A 25,130-nucleotide genomic window follows, 5' to 3' on the forward strand; every position below is an offset into this window, starting at 1 on the left:
AGCATTACGTTTGGGTATCTTACATATTTGTTGTATATTACGTGCATTCTCGCAATTTTGCACGTTCAAGTTTCCTATAAATGCATAACAATTCGCAGTCTGGTTAAAGCATCGTCGTGTAGGTTTAATGTAAGAGACTGTTGCTTGACATAGTTCGTAAGAGAGGATAAAAAAGAAAGAATTACAAAGAAATATAGATAAAGTCAGTTTGGTATAATACAGGTGAATTTTACGGATGAAATGTAAAAAGATAATTGATAGGTGCGGTAAAGGTGTGTACCTTACTTGATGGTATTAAGTGCTTGATTTGTGAAAAATATAGTGGCAAACAAAAGAAAGTTTATAAAATAGGAAGTATAAAGACACTATAATCTTACAAAATGGATATAGAATTTAATGAAAACACATGTATATCATAGAATAGATTATCGTTACAAATATGATAATATGAAATTGTTAGCACGAAAATTACTAAAATTCATAGTGCATTAATTTTAAACTCTCCTTTATCCGCCACTGTATATCAGTTGCAAATACGGAATATAAATAAAAATAAATATTAATAAATTCAGAAAAATCTCTCCCTTCTCTGCACGCTCTACCTTTTTCCCAAGTTACGTAACACGTTGCACACTTTTGCAAGTAAAACTGCAAAACTGAGAACACCGACGTACCAACTAATATATCACAATGACATGAAAGCCATCATAAAAAATAAAATCGAATCACTGCGGAATTCGACATGGAAAAACGAAAATACGACGATAGACGTCCATTTAGTCCGAGATGAAATTTTTCAAAAATAGACCTGCAAATTCGTTGCGCAGCAAACATCGATCGATATTCATAAAGGACTGAGAATAGGTCGAACAAGCTCGCCCACTTCTGCTTAATCGCAAAAGAAAGACCGAAAAAATATAATATTTGCAACAGAAAGAAAAAAAAATCACTGTAAAACGCTTACTACGTTGGGTGCCTGAAATTTCAAAACGAAAGGAAACAACGCAACATTCCAGGCAATTATAAGCCGATCCTAAACAAGACGAAAGTATTAAAACGTATCTGATAGTTTCTCAAAAAGACACAAAGATCTCCTAACTAATCTAAAAAATATATATATATATATATATATATATATATATATATATATATATATATTTATATTGCATAATGTAAGGCGCTAATAATCCTCAGAGATGGACGAAGCTGTAAATAAATAAATTAAAAGAAGAAGCTAATATTAATATACTTTGTAAGTATAATAAATTTATAATATAAAATATAATTTCAATAAAAGATGTCTGGATCGAATCGATCGAAAAATCTCTATCACGAGAAAGTAACATTTGGGCCAGGACCATGCGCTTTTTATTTTAAACGAATCGAACTTTCGCTACGCTAGAGCAGCGAGAACTAAAGAAAGGTTTTTGTTTTTCAGAAAAAAGGGCATAAAAAGGGCAGCTCGAAATTTCCTCGTAAATTCTTAACTGCGATCCGAGGAGAACGATATCTTTCGCTCTCGTTGGCAGGATACGTTTTTCCACGTGGAATCGACCATCAATTTCCTGTATCGTAAATTGTTATCGAGGATAGAAAAAGAAATTAGGTCTCGGAAAACAGACCTGAATATTTTTCCGCTGAATTTCTCTCGTTCCATAATTTCCACGAATAATCGAACGGATCAGCCATGCGAAAATCAATGAAAATTTCCCTGTTACTCTTCTGGTGGTATGATTTGTGAAAAATAAAATATCTATAGTTATATCGAAATAATAGTCTTCAATTTTTACTGAAAATACAATAGAACGTGTTACTTCAAAATTTGTCGTGTAACATTAGAGAAGACAGGTTAAAGACATCACTTTTGCTAGTAGATATAATTAATTGGCGAATTTCTTTTTCATTTATGGAACATCTAAAAATGAGCATAATAATAGGTCTACGAAAATCAACCAAATATTTGAAGTACGAAACAAATCTCTTCCTGTATTTTATTTCTTTAGTTACGTTCACAAAAATATATTCATAAAAATATTTTCACATATATTTTTACATATTATTTCATTTCGGCTAAAAATAGATTACGTTCTGTATCTACATTTGCAAGCACTAAAACCGACCTACTTTAAACTAATTCGTCTTTATCAGCTTCTAACAACGCTAGTTTCTATTCGTTTATAGAAAATTTAAGAATTGAGAAATGCACGCGTAATATACAAAAATATGTAAAATGTTTAAAGTAGAACATATAACTCAGTAGCAACAAATCTTCGTTCGTGTTTATTTTCCTCAATTATGCTCATAAGAGTATTAATTTGCGTAGATAATTCACAGGCCAAATAACGATTATAAAGGTTTCTAATTAATTGTCCACATGATCAACCACGATTAAGACGATATAAATAATTACAAAAGGGAATAATTATCAGGTAACTACAATAGCTTTAAAAAATCGATAAACGTTGGGAATAGGAATCGAGTGCTTGTTTCAGAGGATCCATCGTCCAATCCTATGTTAATTGGCTTGTTTTCTGGGGCTGCCGGCGAAATTAATTAACAGTCGCAATTAACCTACATCAGAATCACGTGCAGTGCCATCGTTGGCCGGTTCTTTGCCTTGGTTCGAACCAGCGCGTTATATCGCCAACATTTTTCCCATTTGCGAAGTGTTACATTTTTGTTTTTCCGGTTGTGCGTGAGAAATTCATTCGAAATGTATATTCTTCACTGCACGTGAAGCATGTATTATTAAAACGTTTCCAAACGGACCGTGAAAATGTTCCAACTCGAGGCGAAATGAAATTCTATCAAAAGCCGGAAAAATATTCGGAAACTCACCTGTTCACATCCACGTCTGTCGACTCCAAAATCGTTCTGGCTTTGTCGAGATGGCCATGTTCCACGGCTGCGAAGAGGGCTGAAAAAATCAAAACGAGGAATAAATTGAAACTGCCGTTCGTAGGAAAACAGTAATTTTCCTTGTGGAAAGAACGTCGGACATTTTTATTGCTCATTAACGAGCCGGTAGATGCTCGTTATATCTTATTAATTCATTTCGAAGTAAGAAACATCAAATGTAATAAAATAACGAAGAAAATACTATAGATGAGAACTCTAAGAAATAAATGAATAAAAATTGACCAAAAAAAGAAATTGTACAGTGATGAACAAAAGTATGGACATGTAAAGTTCCGTATAAATCTATGAGACGTACGATTCTTTATCTAATTTGTTTATCAAATATCACTTCGGAGGTTGAAGTTTACATCATAATTCATTAACGTTAAACAAACGTGTAGTAAAAATGAATAATAGATTTTTCTCAATGAAACGTGAGATTTCTCTTGTAAAATCCACATTTGAATTGTTTAGAAACCCAACATAGGACCAAAAGTGTAATGTAGAAATAATATCAAAGTTGACATAGAAGATTCTTACAATTTCACTTCTTCAAAAATAAAGATCTTCTATCAATTGCTTCTGGACAACCGAAATCATGATATTAGCCCTCAGTCTTTGAAAATTCAGCTTTCAACGTTTGAAAATTACATTACAAAATTAATCAGAAACGGAATATATATGTTTTTAATTCATAGAGAATCTTCCAACTTAACTTATGGTGGTACTTTTCTTCATCGCTGTAAATGTTTAAAAAAGAAAAACTCCTTAAAGAAATGAATGGCAAATAAAGAAGAAAAAAAATCAAAGATACCATGCAGGTGTATGTTGAGAGACTGTGCCGTTAGGGGATTGATGTGCACCGACGAAATATTGTTCGATTGTTGATTTGGCTGTTGTTTTTTCTTGCCGAAACCTTCCAGGAACTCCATCCCTTGCAAAGAGTACAGCTCTGCGTGAACACAAATCAAAGCAACTGGATAAAGACAATCCGCCAGAGGAAAAAATTGCAAGGAAAGTCTTTCCGCGTGCAGAGATAAATAAATAAGCACACGGCTGGACGACGACGGACGCAAAAAAGGATTTTCATTGTAACTATTGGGTTGACAACTAAGTGATTGCGGATTTTGTCATTAGGTAGTAATTAGTTGCTAACCCAACAGATAACAAAATCCTGACAGCTGTAACTTGATTGTGCAGACCAACTGTCGCATAATCCGAAGGAGAGCAGAATTTCGTTTCTATTCGTGTTAACACTGTATATACAGTTAATTCAACATTCTTGTACAAAGATAAATACAGAGGAGAAGAGTGTTCTTCGCGAAAACTCGAATATTTTATTCTTTCTTATTACGTATTGCGTAATTTTCGTCTAATTAAAATTCCTTTCAAGAATTCGCGTGTTTTCGCTCTCTTCTCCTCTCTCTCTCGCTTGCAGTGTCAAATGAAGCAATTAGAAAAGAAAAATAAATTGCAATAAGCGGTCTGCAAGGAAATCTCTTCCCCTTGGTTTCACGTGGAAAATTGGTAAAATTACTCTTGTTTCGTGATATATTTATCGACCTAATAAATACGGTATTACAGAAACTATCTTATATTGAGAGTAAAAATGGACTAACAGCAATATTCAAAAATGGAGTAATTCGCTGTTGAAAATAGGTAGGTGTGCAACGATTCACTTTGGTACGTCAGTTGGTTTTATTTAGAAAAATGAATTCCTCCGCTTCTTTGGAATAAATTCACGCCATAGATTGGCAGAAATTCAGAGAAAGTGTGACTTAGTCCATTCCTGCTCTCAATACCTCTATCGTAGAGTGTCCTGTGTAGGCATTGTGATTTATCAACAGACACTTCAGCTAAATAATTCAATTTGCCTAAAGAATTCGAAGAAGGTTTATTCACTGAATGTGTGTGTGAAATTATGCAATCCGTCTGTCTATATCAATTATAATATCGTATTAATTATAACTCTCCACTAATTTATTCCCTGTTTCTCATAACATATGATCAGACCGAAAGGATTGATCCAGTTTATTTAAAGAATTTTAAGGAGGAAGGAGACACGTGTCTCGAGTATACGATATCAAGTATCATATATTAATCTGACTATCTGCATTAATTACAGTAATATATAATAATCGTTAATATAAAATATTATATTAAAACTTTATACAGTAGAAAAGAATTCTCTTGTAAATGCTCTCTAAAATATGAGCCAATTTAGCGGAAGAAATTCGACAAATTCTCAAAAAACCTGATAGCCCATACTTGATCCAGAAGTGGTCGTGACAAGAATCCTATCCATGGACTCAGCATCCCTCGAGTCTTTCATCGACTTCTTCCTGCCCACCGTCACCTTGCTACGAAAGCTTCCACCGCGAGCATTGGTCCAAAAATTTGCGATATTATCCACCGTCCTGATCCTGCAGGACTTGGATGAGCAAACCGAAGTCTTTCGAACTTTCTCGCCATCCTTCCGCCCTTTTTCCATTGCCTCGATCCCACGATCATCCGCCTGCCAGTCGAACAACGTCGTCCCATCGACCGTGTTCAACGCCAAACTGCTCATCGCCGCCTCTTCGTCTTGTAAAACCACGTCGTTCACCGACAAGCTCCTAGCTTTCGTTATAGTGAACACGGGACGATTGTTCTTATTGCACTCGAAATTCGCCTCCATGTCGAACACGGTTCTATCCTCGGCGGATTTCCTCGTTTCATCTTCCGCTGGCCTGGCGGGATCTACGACTATCGTTAAACCAGTATCCTGATACGATTTCTCGATGGAGCGTTCCTCCTTTGCTTCAACGTGATCAGAATGCTCAGGTTCGAACACGAAACTGGAAATGGACGAGTCCAAGGAACTGTCCAGCCGGAAAGTAGGATTCTCGTAGGACAACTGGCTACCACAGAGAAGGTTTCTCTTCTCTTTCTCTCCGTTCGACACGGACGAAGTCTCCTCGTTGCTCTTCCAACGAAATATATGAGTTACTCTCGGGGATGATGCGTCGTTCCTCTTCGATGATTTCTCCTGCTCCTTGCGACTCTTGCCCATTATTCTGTCCGTAAGGCACAACTTGCTCTTCAGATCCCTGGTGATTTTACGAGACTCCAGCTCGCTCGAGGAAATCGAGTGTCCCAAGCTGGGAGACGTCGAGAGACTGTTGAGGGACCTGTCAGAGTCTTTAGACGAATCTTTTGACGAATCGTTTGGAGGAATTTCGAGGCTTCTAGTTGGCCACGTGGTCTCTTCTACGAGGGACGTTTGGTTTCGGCGTTTCTTCGTGTTTCGCAGTGGTAACGGGGAAAGATCGAAGCCAGAGTTTAAACGAAGACTCGCGTGGTTTCGCAGCTTCGACATGAGCTTTATCGATGCACGAAAGGATCTCGACCGCTTCAAGGTCGACATCCTATCGCTTGACGATCGCCTCGAGAGCAATTCCATTTTGGGACTGGACGCGGACAATTTGCGAAATTTCATCTGGAGGATCCTTCGATGTTTGCGGCTGATGTCTTTTAATGTTCAGAAAGTTTGACCTGGTTTTCCTCGATCTCAGCCAACTTAACCTGTGCGATCACGCACAGTGTATTACGTATGGTATAACATTCAGTTCCTTGATAACTCGTGACTATCCTCGTTGACAATTTCGTTGAATATGCACAATGTTTGACTAAATACATCCTTTGAAAGAGGCTCATGTTACGTTTGATTTTCTTTGGCAGGGAAAGACTCCTTTCTTCGGGTTACTTCTTTGGTTTAAGTAAGCTGAAATGTCACATTCTCACGGTAACCTCAAACGCTGACGATATTCCGGTAGATAAAACACAGACTGTTCTTTCTTTGGTCGGGCAAACACGATGAACATTTCCGACGAACGACTGAAAGTGTCGAAAGAGAAATTTACGACAAATGTCAGGTATCGCGAAATATATTTGTTGCGGCGAGAAATAAATGTCCATTTGGATTACAGCTTATAAATATACTTCGTTTCTCATCAAGGTTAATAGCTCCCTTTATGGCGACACTAAAAACATCGATACGTGCAATCGCCGTCACTCGCGCGTACAAATAAAAAGTAAAAATCAATAGTCTGCCGAGAAGACAAGAGAAGAAAAAGAAAAAAAGAAGAGGAAGAAATAAGAAAAGTATAAGAAACGAATGCAGTCGTAAGAGCAATACGTGGATCGCATTTTAAATCGAAATCCTACTCAATTCTACCGTTCTCTAGTTCCATTTGGAACAAGCAGGGTTTGGAACAAGTCCCTGGGCTCGCTAAACGGTTGGATTACTCACAAAACGCGGCTACACCAGGAAAATTCATATTCCACGTCAAAGAGCCGTAATTTCTAGAAACACGATAAGATAGGAGTTATCCGAGTCAACCGAATTTCAATATCTTGGAACACAATCTTGAACTATGCACGAAATAATCAAACTTGTATAGTACGAACCAGTGTTATTAAAACAATGAAAAACGATGAAACAATTGGAACGATCCTCTCGTAGGGTTGTTCGATCTTCTATCGTGTAACAACTGATGAAAGAAACAAATTAACTCGTAGAAATAAAGTAATATACACACGCCATAGAATTACGTCAGTCGCAGCTGAAAATATCGACATTAGCCTCACGGACTTTCATTTTGAAATTACGTCCTCGTAGATAACCATGATGTGCGATGTTGAGCTTGCAACGTAAGTACGCGATACGTATATTTCACAGTTTATCACGCCGGTGTTAATAACGAGTTACATAATCTCTTTCCAGATGTAGATGGTTTAACTTTTTCTTCCTTTAATCGAATTTCACACGACAAATGACATATACATAATAGTTAGTCTAACTGAAATATCCTTCTGACCTTGATAACTCTATCCGAACGAACGAGGAAGAAAATGAGAAAAGTTTGAACGCTATCGCAGACGAATTTCAGATCGACAGACGCTCGTCGCGACCAACACGAACGAATCCGAACGAATGCGTGTCACACGACAGACTGACGTATGCCCGTAGCGAAACGATTTTATTATTTACTTAGGACACGCACCCGGTCGATTCCAGTGCGCCAACCGCAATTACCCATTACGAAGAAGTGGACTGAACGTCGACTCTTCCTCCTCGAGACGAGCGTGACAATTTGTTAGCCCAATCAAACTTATTGCCGGCGTCCGTGGCTGGCCATTGGATCGCCAAGATCGAGGGCATTGCATCGAGAGTGGCCAAAAGAGTAAACCGAAATGGTTAGAGCAAGTATCGAGGAAGTGGATAAACGGAGATTTTATTGTCCAACGTCACCGATCTTCTGATTTACTTCTAATCGATATAACGCGATCTTAATGTTTCTATCGAATAGATTGATTGCCTCTGGAACTGTTTCCTGGCGAGAGAATACGCGCGATATTTCTTGGTTGGATTTAGGATTCGATTAGAGAAACATCGGAAGAGAACGAATTTATGGGGCGAGTGTTTCCTGAAATTGTTTGGAATTTTTGACCGAGGGATATGAAAACTGATTTTGATAATTGATTTCAGATTTACTGAAGCATCGGAGGAGATTAAATCAGACTACAAATATTTTCTAAAGTTGTTAGCAAACTTCTGTACATTTGATTTGAGTGGATATTCGTAACTGCTTTAGAATACGAATTGGGATTTTGCGAAATACATAGAAGCGTTGGAAACGAATTTCTAAACTGGCTGTACGAAGACGCTGAGTACTTTTAATATCTCTTATTATACTTTTGCGATTCGTCACGAGAAACTAACAAATGACTGACAAGTTACTTTTCAACTTCTATCATAGAGATAGATGTTCTGTTAATGTTTGATAGCTTTAGGATTAATACCGATAACGAATCTGTACAAATTTGTTTCAATTGGGAAAGTTTCGAGATCCGTACTTAGTCTAGAAATTGCTGATAATCCGCAAATATTCCTGCATTCGTTAGATTAACTTTCATCGTGGAAACAGATATCTGGTTAAGCTTCGTCAGCCATGGAATTAGTACAGAAAACAAATCTCTAGGAATTTCCTAGTTTTCACAAGTTTCAAGCTTCCAGAGTATTTCACAAGTTATTGACAAATGTTCTGTTGCTTCAATTATTATGCGTCATAACTATAGCATAAACGTGTCAAACTTTGGTAGCCCTAGAATCAATCTTCGTGGAAAATCTGTAAAATATTTTAATTTTGAGAAGTTTTACGATCCACACTCGATGTATAAACTATTTAAATCTACCAGCGTTCCTGCATCTATTGCTTCGATTATTATGAAATATATTATGGAATAAATAAATACTATAGAAATATATAGATATGCTTTAAACTTCGATACTGTTAGAATTAATACAAACAACAAATCCATAGAAAATTTCTAACTTCCAGAAGTTTTAGGCAGCCTGAATATCTCAAGTTATTGACAATGCACAAATGTTCTGTTGCTTCAATTATTATGCATCATAACTATAACATAAACGTGTCAAACTTTGATAGCCCTAGAATCAATCTTCGTGGGAAATCTGTAAAATATTTTAATTTTGATAAGTTTTACGATCCACACTCGGTGTATAAACTATTTAAATCTACAAGCATCTCTGCATCTATTGCTTCGATTATTATGAAATATATTATGGAATAAATAAATAAATATTATAGAATATTTATATACAAACCAAATGTATACATTATTTATACACATATATTAAATACATATACACAAACAACGAATCCGTAGAAAATTTCTAATTTCCAGAAGTTTCAGGCATTCTGAGTATCTTACTCAAATTATCGACAATCTATAAACAATTCGTGAAGCTGTTACTCCGATACTCCTAGAATTAATACTGATACCGAATCTCTGCAAATTCTCAATCTCGGATAAGTTGTAACGCTTCCTGCTTTTACTCGTCTCCAGTAATTTACGAACGTGACTGGCAATTTCTAGACCTTTTTGCGACCACATCTTGAGCAGTTACAATTGCGGCTTTTGTATTGTGTTAGCAACTAAGTGGTTGCGGATTTTGTCATTACTACCTAATAACAAAATCCGTGATCACTTAGTTGCCAACCCAGTAATATATGAAACACGCGCTTCATTCAACGACATGCGACTGGAAACGAACAAAAGCATTTGTGTACTGAACGAAGCAACTGTCTAGCGAACTTTGCCCATAAACCTCGAGGAAACCTGGAAATCGGACAAATGGATGGTTTGTCGACGAATACAATTAGGCCAGAAGATGAAAGTGAAATAAATGGTTTTGCAAGCTTCACGAAGAAGACGCATCTCACCATTGCAATGAAGAATAGAGATCGATCTGAGCATCGATCTCATCCGAATATTCTCTTTGAGATCAATCAGCTGGATTCGATAGAATGACCATTGTTGTCGACGAAACTTGTGATTTGAACGCCAAATAGAAATTCCTTGCAGATATATGCGCAGGGAAAATCGACTGGTCGGCCCTTATCGAAAAGTAAACGGTGTCACGAGAGAAAAAAGACGTAGATGCTAAAACCAATAAAATAATACGTAAAAAGAAAAATCGATGGATATGAAAATCGTTGTAGGAACGAGCCGAGGTAAGTGCAAATTAAACAGAACTGACGGAAATGATATTATAAGCACGTCGATGATTAGATAAACTCGACAGACGGACGATTGGAGGCTGGCAGATGGTCGAATTGTTAATTTTGAAATGTTGATAAGCACGCAGCGTAAAAGAATGTGCAGTCGGACACACAAGTCTGTATACGCTTATTGAATTTTACGTATTTGATTTATAAAAAAGGATACAGTAGATAACAGAAAATTTGCAAAAATTTTCGATTCCAGAAAGATCGTAAATTGTAGGTCGTTTTTGATACCTGTGCAGCAAAATAAATTTGTATTCTTTATACATGTTTTACTCTGGGGATAAAAATTACTAAATTTTGTACACTTCTTTACGTATATCATTTTCCTATACAATGTAAATTTAACAAAATTCAAAATTCAATATTCAATATAATTCAATAATTCTAAAGATATTAATGTAATTATAAGTCTACCTTTTTAATGAATTGTGTTATCTATTTAAATATGTAAGTCATGTATATATAAGTAAATTTAAATATAAATTCAATCAACATAAAATTTGATACGTTTTTTCAACACAGCCTAATCATCGTTGTTATAATTATTTCAGAATTGAAGAATGTATGTAAACTTATGTAAGAGACTGTATGTTTTGCAACCAATTAGACTGCAGAAACACGGGCAGCTTCGACGTACTCGGATCGATCGAGAGGAATAAAATCGCTCTCTTGCGATACAGATTGGAGTTCGTTAGAAGTTAACGAGGTAATTACGGCTCGTCGAGATGATAATGGGATAATTAAAGCCAGAGGTAAGTAAATTGTCAGGGGAGGATTGATTTGTCCAAGATCCCGTCGACGCTCTAAGAAACTGGAGAAATCAAACGGCAGTAATTACCGACTTTGCAACTTAAGATATTACAAACTCTACAACGAGCAATATTATCTCTCAATGATTCCTTCAAATGGCGAAATCCTCCACTTTCGAACTTTAAATATGACAAAGACGAAAGCAAGCAAAATAATCTTTCATTAATTCCTTCAAACGGTAAATTATCGGCTCTAGAACTTGAAATATTAAAAAAAGCAAAAAAAGCACGCGATATTGTTTCATTAATTTCTGCGAGCCGCGATTATCGACTTCAGAGCTTCGAATATTTAAAAAAGAAAAGCAAGTAATATTATCTCCCGGCAATTCCTTCAAATGGCAATTACTATCGACTTCAGAGCTTGAGACTATCGAAGAAAGAGAAACTATCGATATTTCTTTCGAATACCTAATTTTTCCGAGTGGCAATTATCGTGGTTAACAAACGGGAGAGTACATCAATTTCTTCATCAAGAAAATATGTATCTGGATATACAATAGTAGAAGGGGTAGAAGAAACAATAGAGAGATGAAGAGGATACGTAGCAGTAACTTCCTCTCGTTTTAACGTCTATTGTGCTAATAGCCACTAATAACGCTTCCGTTTCCCCTTTCTTCTTCGTGATACTGTCTCACGATTGTTACTACGAAAGATCGTATCGTCGTAATTCCACGCTCAGATTTCCAACGACGTTAAAGAACGAAGAGACTTTACCATCTAACGAGATACACGTTCGCCATTTATATTGCCTTTCGAATTCTCTCGATATTATAGAAGCCTATTTCGAGTCTCATTTAACTAGAAAATGCAGCAGAGCAACCCGTGCCGCGGTAACAATGTTAACAAGAGATCTCTTTTTTTCCTTTCCTTCTCGATAGAGAGAAGTGGCTTTGCCGCATCGAGACGCCGATTCCATCGGATGGGCTTCAATCCGAGGATATTACTTTCCTCGAGAGTCGAATGAAATTAGAACTTTTACTACTTCCCTGTCGAAGCAACTTTTTCGCCACCATTAAGAGCTCCAAGCAACGAAAGTGGATTACATTACGGAAAATTGCTTCGCGTTTTCTTGTTCGATGGAGCTGGATTAATCACTCTTTGGAATGTGCTGTAGAGAATAACAGAAAAGATAGGAGAAATATCATTTTATGGCCAAGTCGTGATTTTCCGCGCCGCTCGATTCCACTTCCTCTCCATAGCAAATGAACATTCGATGACCAAAATGAAATTTCCGTCATCGATAATGGTTATTCGTAAGAAAACTAAAATTAATAAAAACCAACGAGCCGATAATCAAAAAAATGTTTCACGTTTTATGTTAATATAATATGATGAAGTTAATAATTTTTAAAATTTGTCTTATGGCACTTACAATGTCTGATCTCAACTAATTATTGTGTCTTCTACGAAATCATAAGCTTTGAATGGCTAATACTTACGAAGTGTAATATGTATCTTTTTACATTTCTAATTCTAATTTACAAAAAGATTTATCATTTTATTATTACTATTATTATTTGTTTTGCTATTATTAAATTAGAATTTATAAAACAAAATTCTAATTTATATACAAGTATAAATACAGAAGTATAAAAATTTATGCTAGGTATAATAGTATAGAGACAAGTGTTGTATAAAAAATCTTCGTTAATGTATAAAATCATAAAAGATATAACCTAGCAAACACGAAGATGGCACCCCGCTGGGGGTAGCCACCCACATGCTATATTTATTTTTATTTTATTTTTTTTTTACCAATAAGATATAACACTTTACCAAATGTCCTTCAGGACAAATTGTAAAAAAATGCCAAAATAAACTAAAAAAAAAATGTACAAGATTGTGGCAAGTGAAAATCGGATGCGAATATGTGAACTTCGATTCGAGAGCGAACAGAGGCAACGAACATTGTTCCTGGGGATCCAGGCGCGGGAAACCAGGAGAAAGGGCAACGAGGGCAAAGGATACAAAAGACAGAGTAATAAACGGGCATCCAAGCCTCTGTTTTATCTCTGCACAAGCGTCGACGCGCTGTCACCGAAGCAGAAATCCTGAAAAAACGATTTGCGGCTAACGGGGCCTTTTATAAGCCATGTTTGGTTCAATGTGCCGGGTTAGGAATCGAACGACCACGTGTCCTCTTTGTTAATCTCTCAAAAGAAATACGAATACCGATTTCAACCAAAAATACGATATCAAAGGAAAGGAAGCCTGGAAACTCTCCTGACCCTGACAAAGAGTAATTAAAGCATCTGTCCTCTTTTATCGCGTCGTGCTCGTTATATCTCGTCGATAAATTACAATCCATTTTCTCTGAAGTTACCGTACTCTGGTATTGTTAATATAACGTTGTTCCATAACGAACCGCGTGCCACCAGCAAGCCATCGACCGTAAAATTAATGAATCGTTAAGGAAAGTACTAATAGGGTAACGTCAGGTGAAGAAATAATAACTTTTTACGGTAATTCTTGAATCCTCGCCGCGGTCAGATTAGGACAGAAATTGTTATCGATGTTGAAAATTGGACTGATCCTTTGAATATTTACATATATTGTCCATATATCGTATACGTGTATTTATTTGATTTTATATTGTATTTATGTATGGTATTATATCTATTTTATACGGTAAGTTAACGAGAAGCTAATGATTTTCTACGAACAATACGTAGTTTCCTGTGGAGTGAACAAATTGTGTTTATAAATTCAAGTTGCTTATTCAAAAATCCAATATTCTATCAAAATTAAATGTACTCAATGATGTGTGTTGCAGGATATCTGCACCGTTGATAGATTCCATTATTTTGGCGCGGATTTCGATAAAGTGAAGTAGAACCCTGCTTTCATCGGATCATTTTTCTCGATTATTATGAAATTCCCAAATAAAACGCGTAATTCATTGAAACTAGAGAAACGAATAAAAAAAAAACTACAGAAATATCAATTGATTATTAAATATATCACGATAAAACTAAGAAGAGAGTCGTTGGTAATGTTAAAAATAAAAAACGGTATGGGACTAATAGGCTGGGAGAAAGTAAAATAAAAAAATTCTCTAATAAAGCGCACAATTCGCGAGAATTAGGGCAATTAAAACGTAGAACGGCCTTGGACAGATGAAAACGTTAACAATGGATCCTTTTGAGGCGTCGTCTCCCTTATCGGAACACCGTCTACGATAAACTGCAATCTACTTCCTTTGCTGCGTGAAACTACGGTTCTTTGACACCAGACGAACGCCTCCTTCCGCTCGTCAAGCTCTTCCAACTGACTCAAGACGCATACTTAATGAATTCGAACGACGTGTTACAAAAACATAGCAACACGATGAACACGTAACATCAAGATACCACTAGAGTGTGAATACGCGTAATACTTAAAAATGTACAAAATGTTGCAAGTCAGGTATCCGTTATACAACGTACATATATAATTTATAATATTTAGAAGATTTATAATAAAAAACCAAATCTCTATTTAGCCTTTATTATCTTGGCGTTCTAATTAGAAATTTTTAATATTTTATTTCTCTAGTATTTCAATTAGTATTCTTTGATATATTCCATTTCTTTCTGTTCATAAAAATACGCATATATACGCGTAAATATTTGCAATCTAATTATTACATTACAATGCGAAATTAACATCCAAATACGATTTTAGCAACTTGAACAATTTATATAAGTCATAATATTTACAGGTTGAAATAAACCTGTATCTGTTTTACTATTTCTTTGTGTCCATAAAAATATAAGATTATGAGGATACAAGACTCACACCTACGATGAATATTGTCGAGACGTCCTATTGTAAGCAACGTCCCTCTAATTTTTCATGGTTATAATTTTTAACTCGTCGTTTGGTGAATCATAATAACGAGAAGAAGGCAAACTGCCGTGAGATCATATGATAGAGATGAAGCTAAAATATTAACCCTCGACGAAGGCTGGATCAATTGACTCATGTAGTTGTTTCACGTTTATTACTTTCTAAGTTACAATTTAAGTGTTATTATTCCATCAAACAATATATGAACATGATTTTGATAACGAATTTATTCTTTAAGTGGATTTTGCTATCATATTATAGTCAGTACTTCGCTTCATTATTATAACATAAAATAAATAGTGACTCAACCGCTGCTGGGTGGGCATTAAAGCCAGGAAAAGATACGTAATCATTTTTAATTTTGATTCTAAGAAATATAACGTACGCGCTTAACCTTAACCACTTACTAACGCTGCTACACAACGCGTTACTAACACGAGCGGCCAGACCAGTGGGCGTTAAGCTTAACGTTATAGTAAATAACATGCTTACGAACAGTTAAGCTTAACGCTCAATGACCACATACTATGTATGCATGCATTATTTTCCTCAGAAAAATATTAAAAAATAATGATCTTCCTCTGGTCTTACAAAATATCATATCTTTAATATTTAAGCTTCGTTTCTATTATTTAATTAAAGTGTTCAATTAAAGAAAGATAAATATATACATATACATATATGTATGTTGAATTAATCTTGATGAAGTCAGAATATTTTTTTCCAAGGAAGCAACGTTTAATACGTTTTTTGAAAATTCTATATATGAGATAGTTAAAAAAGAAAAAACAACGTCTTTGGGATATCAAGAGAAATGTGAAGAAAAGCGAAAGAAAATACGTAAAACTGGTGGGAAAATGTCCATGAACGAATCGACTTATGGTTATGCAACCTTCCATGCATAGAAGTTTACCTCGCAAGGACGCACGTGCGTCCGTTCACTACCGTTCTCGAATACCATCGAGAGCAAGTCAACCATTCGAGTTGAGATAGCGTTCATCGTGTTTCCAAAGAAGGAAAAGGAACTATGTACTCTTGTCTGACGACAGCCATTTTCTGCTCTAACGCGGTTGCACACTTCGCATATATTCGAAAATCTCATTCTCAACCTTATTTCGCAATTGCAAGTTAATAAAATATGATAAAAATAATTTTCTTTCTTCTAGAAAAGTCTTCAGGTATTACTTTAATCGTTTCAAATAATAATAGGTTAAGTACAAAGAATACGATAAAAATAATTTTTTTTCTTATAGAAGTTTGATAATATATTAATAGTTCCAATTGAAAAGGTAGATCGAACGACAATATGTACGAGGAAAAAATATTTGACTGACGTATCGATTGATCTGGCGATAAATATTAAATTCCAATACTTGTGGCAAAAATGACTGCCTCGATACCAGATATGCCTGTCAGCGTAATAGATTACCTGTATTTTGGATGTTACACTCGCGACATGTGATATTTGTGTACACTCTGTGACACAGTGACGATCCCAATTGTAGATCGACACCTTATACCTCTCTAACTAGGTTAATTCACTTTAACGACCTGTATACGAACATTATGCAGTCCACATTTATAAAATGACTAATTAAGTGACGATCAAGTTTGCCTAGCAATTACGTCGCCATTATTGTTCGTATAAAAATTTACATAACCTGTATCTTATTGACAACCATATATTAAATTCAATTTGTCAAACTCTTGAAAAATAAATACAAGGTAACTCGCTATCAATTAATTTTTTAACTACAGATAAAAGAAACTACGATATGCTATTTGAACGTTTACTCTTCAAGCAAATAATCGATTCCTCGCGCGTTACCGACCGAGCAGTGCCGTTTGGAGGCAAGCGTCCCCTGTTCGAAACTTAACCTGTCACCTTCCACGCACTTTTCATTCTGTTTCTCAATTCACCACGTTTCACCGCCAACTCGGAATCTCCTTACAAGTCGTCGACCAACGTGCCTCGACCGCGTAACCAGTTCTCACAACACTGATCAACAATTTCTTCTTCCAACCTCTTCATGTTCGATGTTTCTTGTCGTTACCGGGTGGTTATGTTTTCTCCATTTTATTTTCTTCCTTTTCTCAGTTGTAGTTTTCTCCGATTCATACCAAGGCACACACTAACGAACACACTTTCACAGAGGCTAAACGTCACATTTTTCACGAACGTTTCTCGACACGAGTTTCATGGATAAACACACGATACTCGTTGCAGAGCCGGCGACAACGATGTGGCATTACTGGCGGGTACACATGGAACGCGACCCTCGGCGGTCGAGCAAACAGCTGCCGTCTAGCCCCCACCATACCGGACGCCCCCATCGTTCCAGCACTTCGTTTTGACCGTACCCTTCTACAGTCTGCCTTTTTATCAATGAAGCTTGGACATCCGAGCGATTTCTTTCGTTATGAAAATTTAATTATTGCGACGAATTTTGGGAGAAATAAAAACGTTTGTTGTACGTGGTTATACGCATATAGCTGCGTTTCAACGTGGATGTATTTATTATAAGAGCGTGTAATAATTAGGCTGTGGAATTTTATACTTTCGTGGAAATTTAAAGCGATATTAATGCATAGAATGAATGCAAATGTGCAAAAATATAGAGTGCAGCCGAATAATATATATAAACGGATACCGACGTGTTTCCTTATGTAAAGATAAGGAGAAGATACATAATGAAATTTTTTTCATACGGCACGGCGTTAGGTGTCGAGGAAACCGAACTTAAAAATTTGCAAGGTACAGTTGAACTTGGCTAATTACCGACTGGGTAGGATCAGTAAGTAAGGGTTTATTCTATGCGAAAATAAGTAAAAGATGGCGAATAAAATTTCCGTTTAAGGCTTCATTTTCAAGAAAATAGAGTCTGGGCCTGTTTAATTAACAATTGACCCAGTATACGCGTATGATAAATTTTCAAATTTATTTTTCTCAGAGGTAAAGCGTTTTGCGGAATAATTTTATTCTACGTCTTCGATTTATTTTTACAGAATAATAGTATATGTCCTATCAATTATTTACTGTTGTCCAATTCGGAATTAGCCATGTTCAGGTATACTCGATAAATTTTCAAACTCGATTTTCTCAAAAAACGAAACGATATATGAAGAAATGTTATTCCATATTCTTTTCTTATTTCTTCATAAGAAATCGCTTCATGCCTGCTTGCGCACGTTATTCGGCTGCCTCCTGCGTATAGAATATTCAAAGTACAATACTAATTATACTGTGAAAATATGTATGTTTTTAATATATTAAGCTAAGGGATCGTTACGCATTTACGGTAAATATAATAATTCAAAAATGTATAGAGCGCAAATATACCAAGTATAATGTTCATTGTTGATATTGTAGAAGTTTCACGTGGACCTATCTAAAAAATGAAAATTATTTTGTTGTACAAACTCATACGTGGCTGCATTTTAACGTGAATATAATTAACGTAAGGGCGTGTAATAACCAAGCTGCGGGTCTTTATGTGTTATGCATATTGTTAAATAACAACGGCGCGACATCTGCAATAAAAATCTCATTTGTAGAACCTGCGATGTTGCTCGTGTCAATATTTGAAGACAGATTTTCAGCGTATGTTTTTTACTGATCGAACAGCTGTGTTTTATTCTACGAGATATCTCTAACGTTTTGCATCAACGAATTTAATTTCCGATAACTAACTTCAAATTCCACTCTTAACATATGCAAAAACCAACTAAAAACTAACACACGCGAGTTATTGTAAAATCCATTTGATCTTGATAGAATAATAAAATATGTATCTTCGTGAGATGATCGCATCAACCCTTCCAAATTGCTTCCATATATTTCCTTTTTTTTTTTTCAGTGGGTACGTAACTTTTCGAATCCAGCTAACTTTCCCGGTGAACTCGTGAAAAGCAGGGAGTCAGAAGAGCATGATACCGTGACTGGTGCAGTTTATGTAGAGTGCTGGATTGCGAACAGGTATAGGAGGGTAGGTACAAAGGCAGATATGTACAAAAGAAGCACGTTTCCGGCAAGCGCGTGGCATAAGCCGATTGCATTTCTCAGGCATTTTAAAATGCCACTCTTGAATGCTAATAGTTATGCTTTATATTTATGCAAACACAGCGTGGAATGTAGATACAGATTTCTACAGAACACGTAAACGAATTCCCTTATCATATTTTGAAAAAAATTATTTCTTTATTATTTTATTATAGAATTATGGTAAATTTATTTTTGCCCTTTTTACGTGAAGAATGAAATTAGAAAAAAACGAGCAGTTGTCAGTAGACCGTGGTTTCTTATGCATCCGTGGAAAATTTTAAAATGCATAATTACATAGAATGCACATGATGTGAAAAAAAATGTACAAAATATCCAAAGTATAATGCTGCCTATAATACTTGGTAGGTAAAACAATTTTCTACCGAGGTTCTACTTTATTAATTATACTCTGAAAAAATATGAATTTCCACGGAAATTCGTTATCTAGTTATCAGGAATTATGTTCACCTATGGAAAAACTTAGCTTGCAGAACGTTCTCCAGGCTCGGATATTCAGTCAAACAGATTTTAAAAATTTAATTGACGACAAAGATTGATATGCATTTAAGTAATTACAGGTATAGATCATTAAGGTGTAGATTAGATAATGAAGATATAATTGTCACTGATACATCTCTCGTTGCAGTATCTGTATTGCTATTTCTAATCCACTTCTAAGACACTGGAGTTATATTGAAATTGTAGTTTGTAATTCATATTGCTAAATTAATCCATTTAAATACAAAGCGAACAAGCTTACAACAAAAGTCATGAACAATATTATGAAAGAAAAGCACAGGATTAGGGAAAGTAGTTAGTCGTTTCGTTCGGTGAAACTCGTCAAGGAAAAGCGTGCATTGTTCAATGAGAATTTAATTTCCACTCCTTCGAATGCTGTATGAACAATGCACGGCTTTGTTCACAGGAAAGAGAATGTACAGCTGTGAATGAATCTCCGTGCTGATTATAATCGAAAAAGCAAACTTCTATTTACGATCCAGCACCTTATTCACGTTTCAATACGAGCTTTAGAAAATACCTGTAAATTCAATTCCACCTTCCATTTTTTTTTCTTTTTTGTTTGAATGAAAAATAGTGCGAAAGTCCAAATTTAATTTAACGGACAATCATTTTTTTGTATTTCCAAACATAAGAACCTTGTGAAGCATTTTCATACTGGAAAACTCAATTTCATTTTCTCCATTTTTCGAACAGAGAATCAGATCCAAATGTAATTTAATATGCGCTTAAGTTTCATACCTACGTATTTTAAAATGCGGGAAGCTTGAAAAATATTTCTGTACACGAAAATCCAATTGCATCTTTTACACCTTCCAACCAAAGAATTACTAAAAAATCCAATTGCATCTTTTCCACCTTTCAGCCAAAGAATCACTCGAAAATCCGAATCTATTATAATTTGATGCACAATTAATTTTCCATATTTACGTGTATAAGCAAATACACGACCCCATTGGGGAATATTTTAAGAAATGTTCGAAGCAAATAAATTCGAATTAAATTGAAAAACAAAACGCAATCGATCGCCGTAATGGTCTGTTCTCTCGAGTTTCTCATTAAGAAGACAAACCGCAGCGTGGGTAAGACAAGCTGTAATTAGTTGACCTGAATGCACGCGTAAGCAGGCTTCCTAATTTCCTAGGAAACTATTTTCCACGTGTATTTCAGTATTTGAACGAGAATAAGGGGATGGAGGACGGGCGTATAGAACTGGATTTAATAAATTCAGCAGTAGCGATAGAAGCGGGAATTGTCTGGTGAAGAACGAACTTGCTGTATGCCAACTGACAGGTCTCAAGAGGACTCGTTAAACGAATGTGAGACAAACGACACCGTAGAACCACTCGACGACGACCAATAAAACCGCGGATAAATCCCGAAATTGTTTTCTCTGATATTTTAATGAAAAATTCATCGGTCTCGATTTTGTCCATCATTACGATCGTATTTTAACATACAACGAACTCAGACGACATGAAACTTCAATTAAACTACCGATGAATGATATACAAGATCGATCGAGTTCGATTTTCTATAATTTCTTCAGAGTATTGTAATTTATAATTCTCATACGACCGATAGAATTCTAAGCGTTAATGTTATAACTGGATTATAGAAAAGGTGTTTTAATTGCATCGCAATAAAGATATTATAATTGGATTATTCACTTGACTTGAAATAGTATGGAATATTAAAAATTCGTTTCTGTTTTCACATTTTCACAAAATTAGAAAGTCGATTTTATACAGCAGTTACACTTAATATTGGTACACCGTTTCGTACGACTGTAAAAGTTTATCATCGAAATGAGACGAAGAACGTGATGAAACAACGCTTCACTGGAAAATAACGGCGTATCTCAATACCTTTTGTAGCAACTGTGCAATTTTCCTGAAAGCAAACTTTTTCTTTACGTTGATGTCATGCAATTTTGGAACGAACTTTTTAATTACGAGTGGTATAACTTTAATTATAAATCTAGCACATGTTTAAAAGTCTATTCAATGCGATTTCTCAAAGTAATTTCAATGATAAATTGTGAAAGATTAATGCAACTTTTTAAAATCGATTTAATGCAATTTTTCAAAGTAACTTTGATCGTCGGTTATGGAAGCCCGTTTAATGCAATTTTTCGAGTTAATTAACAATCTTTTCTTAATCGATTTAACGCAATTTTTCAGAGTATCTTTAATTATAAGGCGCAATTAGAACTTGTGAAGTTTTAATGCATCATTAATGCAAGCTCTGCAAGTACACCGGCAACTAGAAAGGCTGGATGATCGTTAATTAAAAAGTGAAACCACGTAAGACACGTTCTATGTTTCTATATTGTTGCAGAGGGGAAACTGTACATACATATAATGTTATAGATGAAACGTGTTCGTAGTATGTTTCTGCCAATTTAGAGAAACCGTTCCAATTAGAGTAGTTACAACGAGAAATAGATCAAAGACACGGACCGTACAGCAAAGAAAAATATAGCGGAACGTGATACAGTACGTGAGTAGCTTTGAGTCACGAGACACGCATTTACATCGGCGGACCTCTAAAATAGAAACTACTATACGAATTTTATTTTGCTAAAATTTTTCCAAGGAGTTTTTCGAACGATTTTTTTAAAGGACTTCGTTTAATACAAAAAAGTGAAAAATTGGAAAATTTGTGAATCTGTTAAAAAAAATGTCAAATCTTAATTGGCGCCAAAATTTTCTCAATTTTCTTTCCAACGAGATTGACTTTATTACACGAATTTTAAACAGATAATATCGTGGTCGAGAGATAAATGAGATGTCGCCGAGAAATTCTGCGAAAAAAAGAGGAAAAAAAAAAAGAAGAAAAAACGAGGAAGAAAGACGGAATTCCCGCGAGATAAAAGGAAAAAGTGAAAGTAAATCGACGAAGAATACGCAAGGGAGAGAAAGATGAAAGACAGAGGAGGATAATGCATTTTTTGCACTACAAAAGGTAGTTTATACTCCAATTTATACTTACACTGGCATAGCCAGCGTTGTGCATGATGCAGTTAGAGGCAAGCTCCTCGAAGCGTTAATATTGTCAGCGTGAAATATGCAACGTGCGGTTGAATTTTGAAAAATTCTTACGAGCTGCCGGTACAGAAGAAAATTAAAGAATTATCGAAATAACGCCGGCTACACGTAAAGCACTTGCCTCGCTGAAATATCAAAGGATACGCTTAACGAGAATATTCATCAGAAAAAAGATTATACAGGCAATAAAAATTTCATGTGAAGCACGTTTTTTATGCAAATTTATGATTTTCTAATTACTTTTATGGAATACACAGTGGATCGTGAAATTATTCGCAGATACTCGTAGATGATTAAGGTTCGATGCTATAAAGGAAACTTGAAAAGTTACAGCTTGTAATCATCATAAAACCCAATTCTTAATATTGTATTAAATATTAATCTAAATTAATTTTACCAAATATTAATATTTCCACAAAAAATAATACAAATAATTTTCACAAAATATAACAACGATTTTGAAACATAGAAATGCGCAGGGAATTATCACAGTTCGTATATATATATTTTTTTTCTTTTTATTTTCCTTCAATTTAAAATCATTTTATTAAAATCAAATTAAAATCATTTAATAAGTCTCTATATAATTATTATACCGCTGCTTGGCATCGATGGCGGCACAACTCGAAGGATTTAAAATTCTCTGCATTATGTCTCTACTCTTATCATATGAAACGGTATAGTTATTCAATTTATTTAACTCCATTCTATCGATAAAGTCGCTAACAATCGACAATAGCCGAATGTAACTAGAAAATATTTTTCACGTCAATAATGGCTATCGGTAATCAAACAAATTCCCAGTCATTTATATCGGCTACTGATAATCAGAAAATTAAATTTCTCTCATCGATAGCGGCTGCCGGTAGTCAAACAAAATTTTAATCGTTCATAACCGTTATTCGTAACGAGAAAGATTAACAATTAACATTTCTTGATTTAATTCTTCCAGGAATTTCTATCACACTTATCGATCACTGGCTTCCATTTAAATAAAAACTAATTGTTACTCGATGACCCTTTCCATTAAATGAAATGTTTGAAATAATCGCCTTCCTTGGTCTCTGCTTTTTCGCAGCTGCTTCAATTGCTGTACCAGTACGACGATAATTCGTGCGTTGTGCAAAACATTAAAAAATCTCATTCGTACGGTACATTTCATTGTAATATTCGCACATACGTTTCATTAACATAATCAATTCAATAGCCGTGTCTCTTTGCAGCATTAAATTTCCAAATGTTTTACGTAACGCGCGTAATATATTCATAAGGAATTTCTATACGCGTTGGAATAATCACAAGGATACACATTCGTAGTAATTGAGCGATTTGATGAATATTTTGATGAAAAAAGAATATCGTAACGTATCGATGATCGAAATTAAGAATGCTACACCTGTTCTTCCCTGGAAAAAAGAAGACGAACATGAACGAGTCGGTCGTTTCCCCGCGGATCACAACTTCGACGAGATAAAAACCGTGGCGCGTGTAAACCACATTTTACAGGTCTCCGTGAGAGAAAAATCGGAAATGAGAGACTGTTCATTTCCCTTGGCGGGATTGGATTTATTCTCTCGAATGGATTTCGCGTTCGCCGCTTCCGTAAATTCGCTAGATTCATATTGCCGATGTAGATTTACGTAAAATCGTGATCGAACCATCGTGCATTAGCACACTACAGGCCACGAACCGCATATCAGACGATTGTATGCTGCGTATATATTTCCGTATACACCGATTTCATGCGTCACATATCACGCTCGTCTATCGAAACACGTGTATTAGATCTGCTATTTGAATTGACGTTGGTTCATCTGTCAAAAGCAGCCTTTACAATCGATGCGCAATATAAACTGGCACCGCGATATGTAATTTTAAGATTCATTATATCCGATCCTTACAATGACTTGTAACATTATTTGTAACGTTTATTAAGTACGAGTACTTGTAATTTCTAATTTATTAAAACCATAGCATTTATTTATATTAATTACATAGCCTTTATTTCCCAGTGAGAAGATTCGTTCTTTTATGGGATTCTACATTTTAATTTCGTGGTATAACGTAAAATATAAATTAATTTTTTTAATAATACGGGAATACTATTAGATGTACTTGGGCCTGATTAATTAGTGCGTGTTAATAACCCAACAGTTAACGTAATTAATATATTAACAAATACCAATGATGTTGGAATACTTTTTGCAATCACTCTACGTTACAATATCGGAATTTTCGACTTCGTTTACTACAAGGTAAAAATTAGATCAATGGACAATTTATCGATTCTGCGATTTGAAAGATTTGCATTTAGGTTGCACATTTTCTTCGAATTTTCGGAGAAATGTTT

The 25,130-nt window shown here is 35.3% G+C and overlaps 1 protein-coding gene across 14 annotated transcripts in view; it reads right to left on the reverse strand.

Moving 5' to 3' along the window:
- The window catches only part of LOC132913150 (ankyrin repeat and fibronectin type-III domain-containing protein 1), a 187,779-nt gene that overhangs the window by 14,436 nt on the left and 148,213 nt on the right, over nt 1–25,130 (reverse strand). For 5 of the 14 annotated variants that reach the window (XM_060971160.1, XM_060971159.1, XM_060971158.1 and 2 more), the window contains 2 exons: nt 3,713–3,850; nt 2,839–2,917 (listed from right to left, as the gene is read on the reverse strand). In XM_060971160.1, the coding sequence (XP_060827143.1) occupies nt 2,839–2,917; nt 3,713–3,850 (217 nt within the window). The other 9 variants (XR_009659336.1, XM_060971150.1, XM_060971156.1 and 6 more) reach the window with 8 other exon arrangements.

The sequence above is a fragment of the Bombus pascuorum genome, chromosome 13 (genome assembly GCF_905332965.1).
Source record: "Bombus pascuorum chromosome 13, iyBomPasc1.1, whole genome shotgun sequence".
Taxonomy (NCBI): domain Eukaryota; kingdom Metazoa; phylum Arthropoda; class Insecta; order Hymenoptera; family Apidae; genus Bombus; species Bombus pascuorum.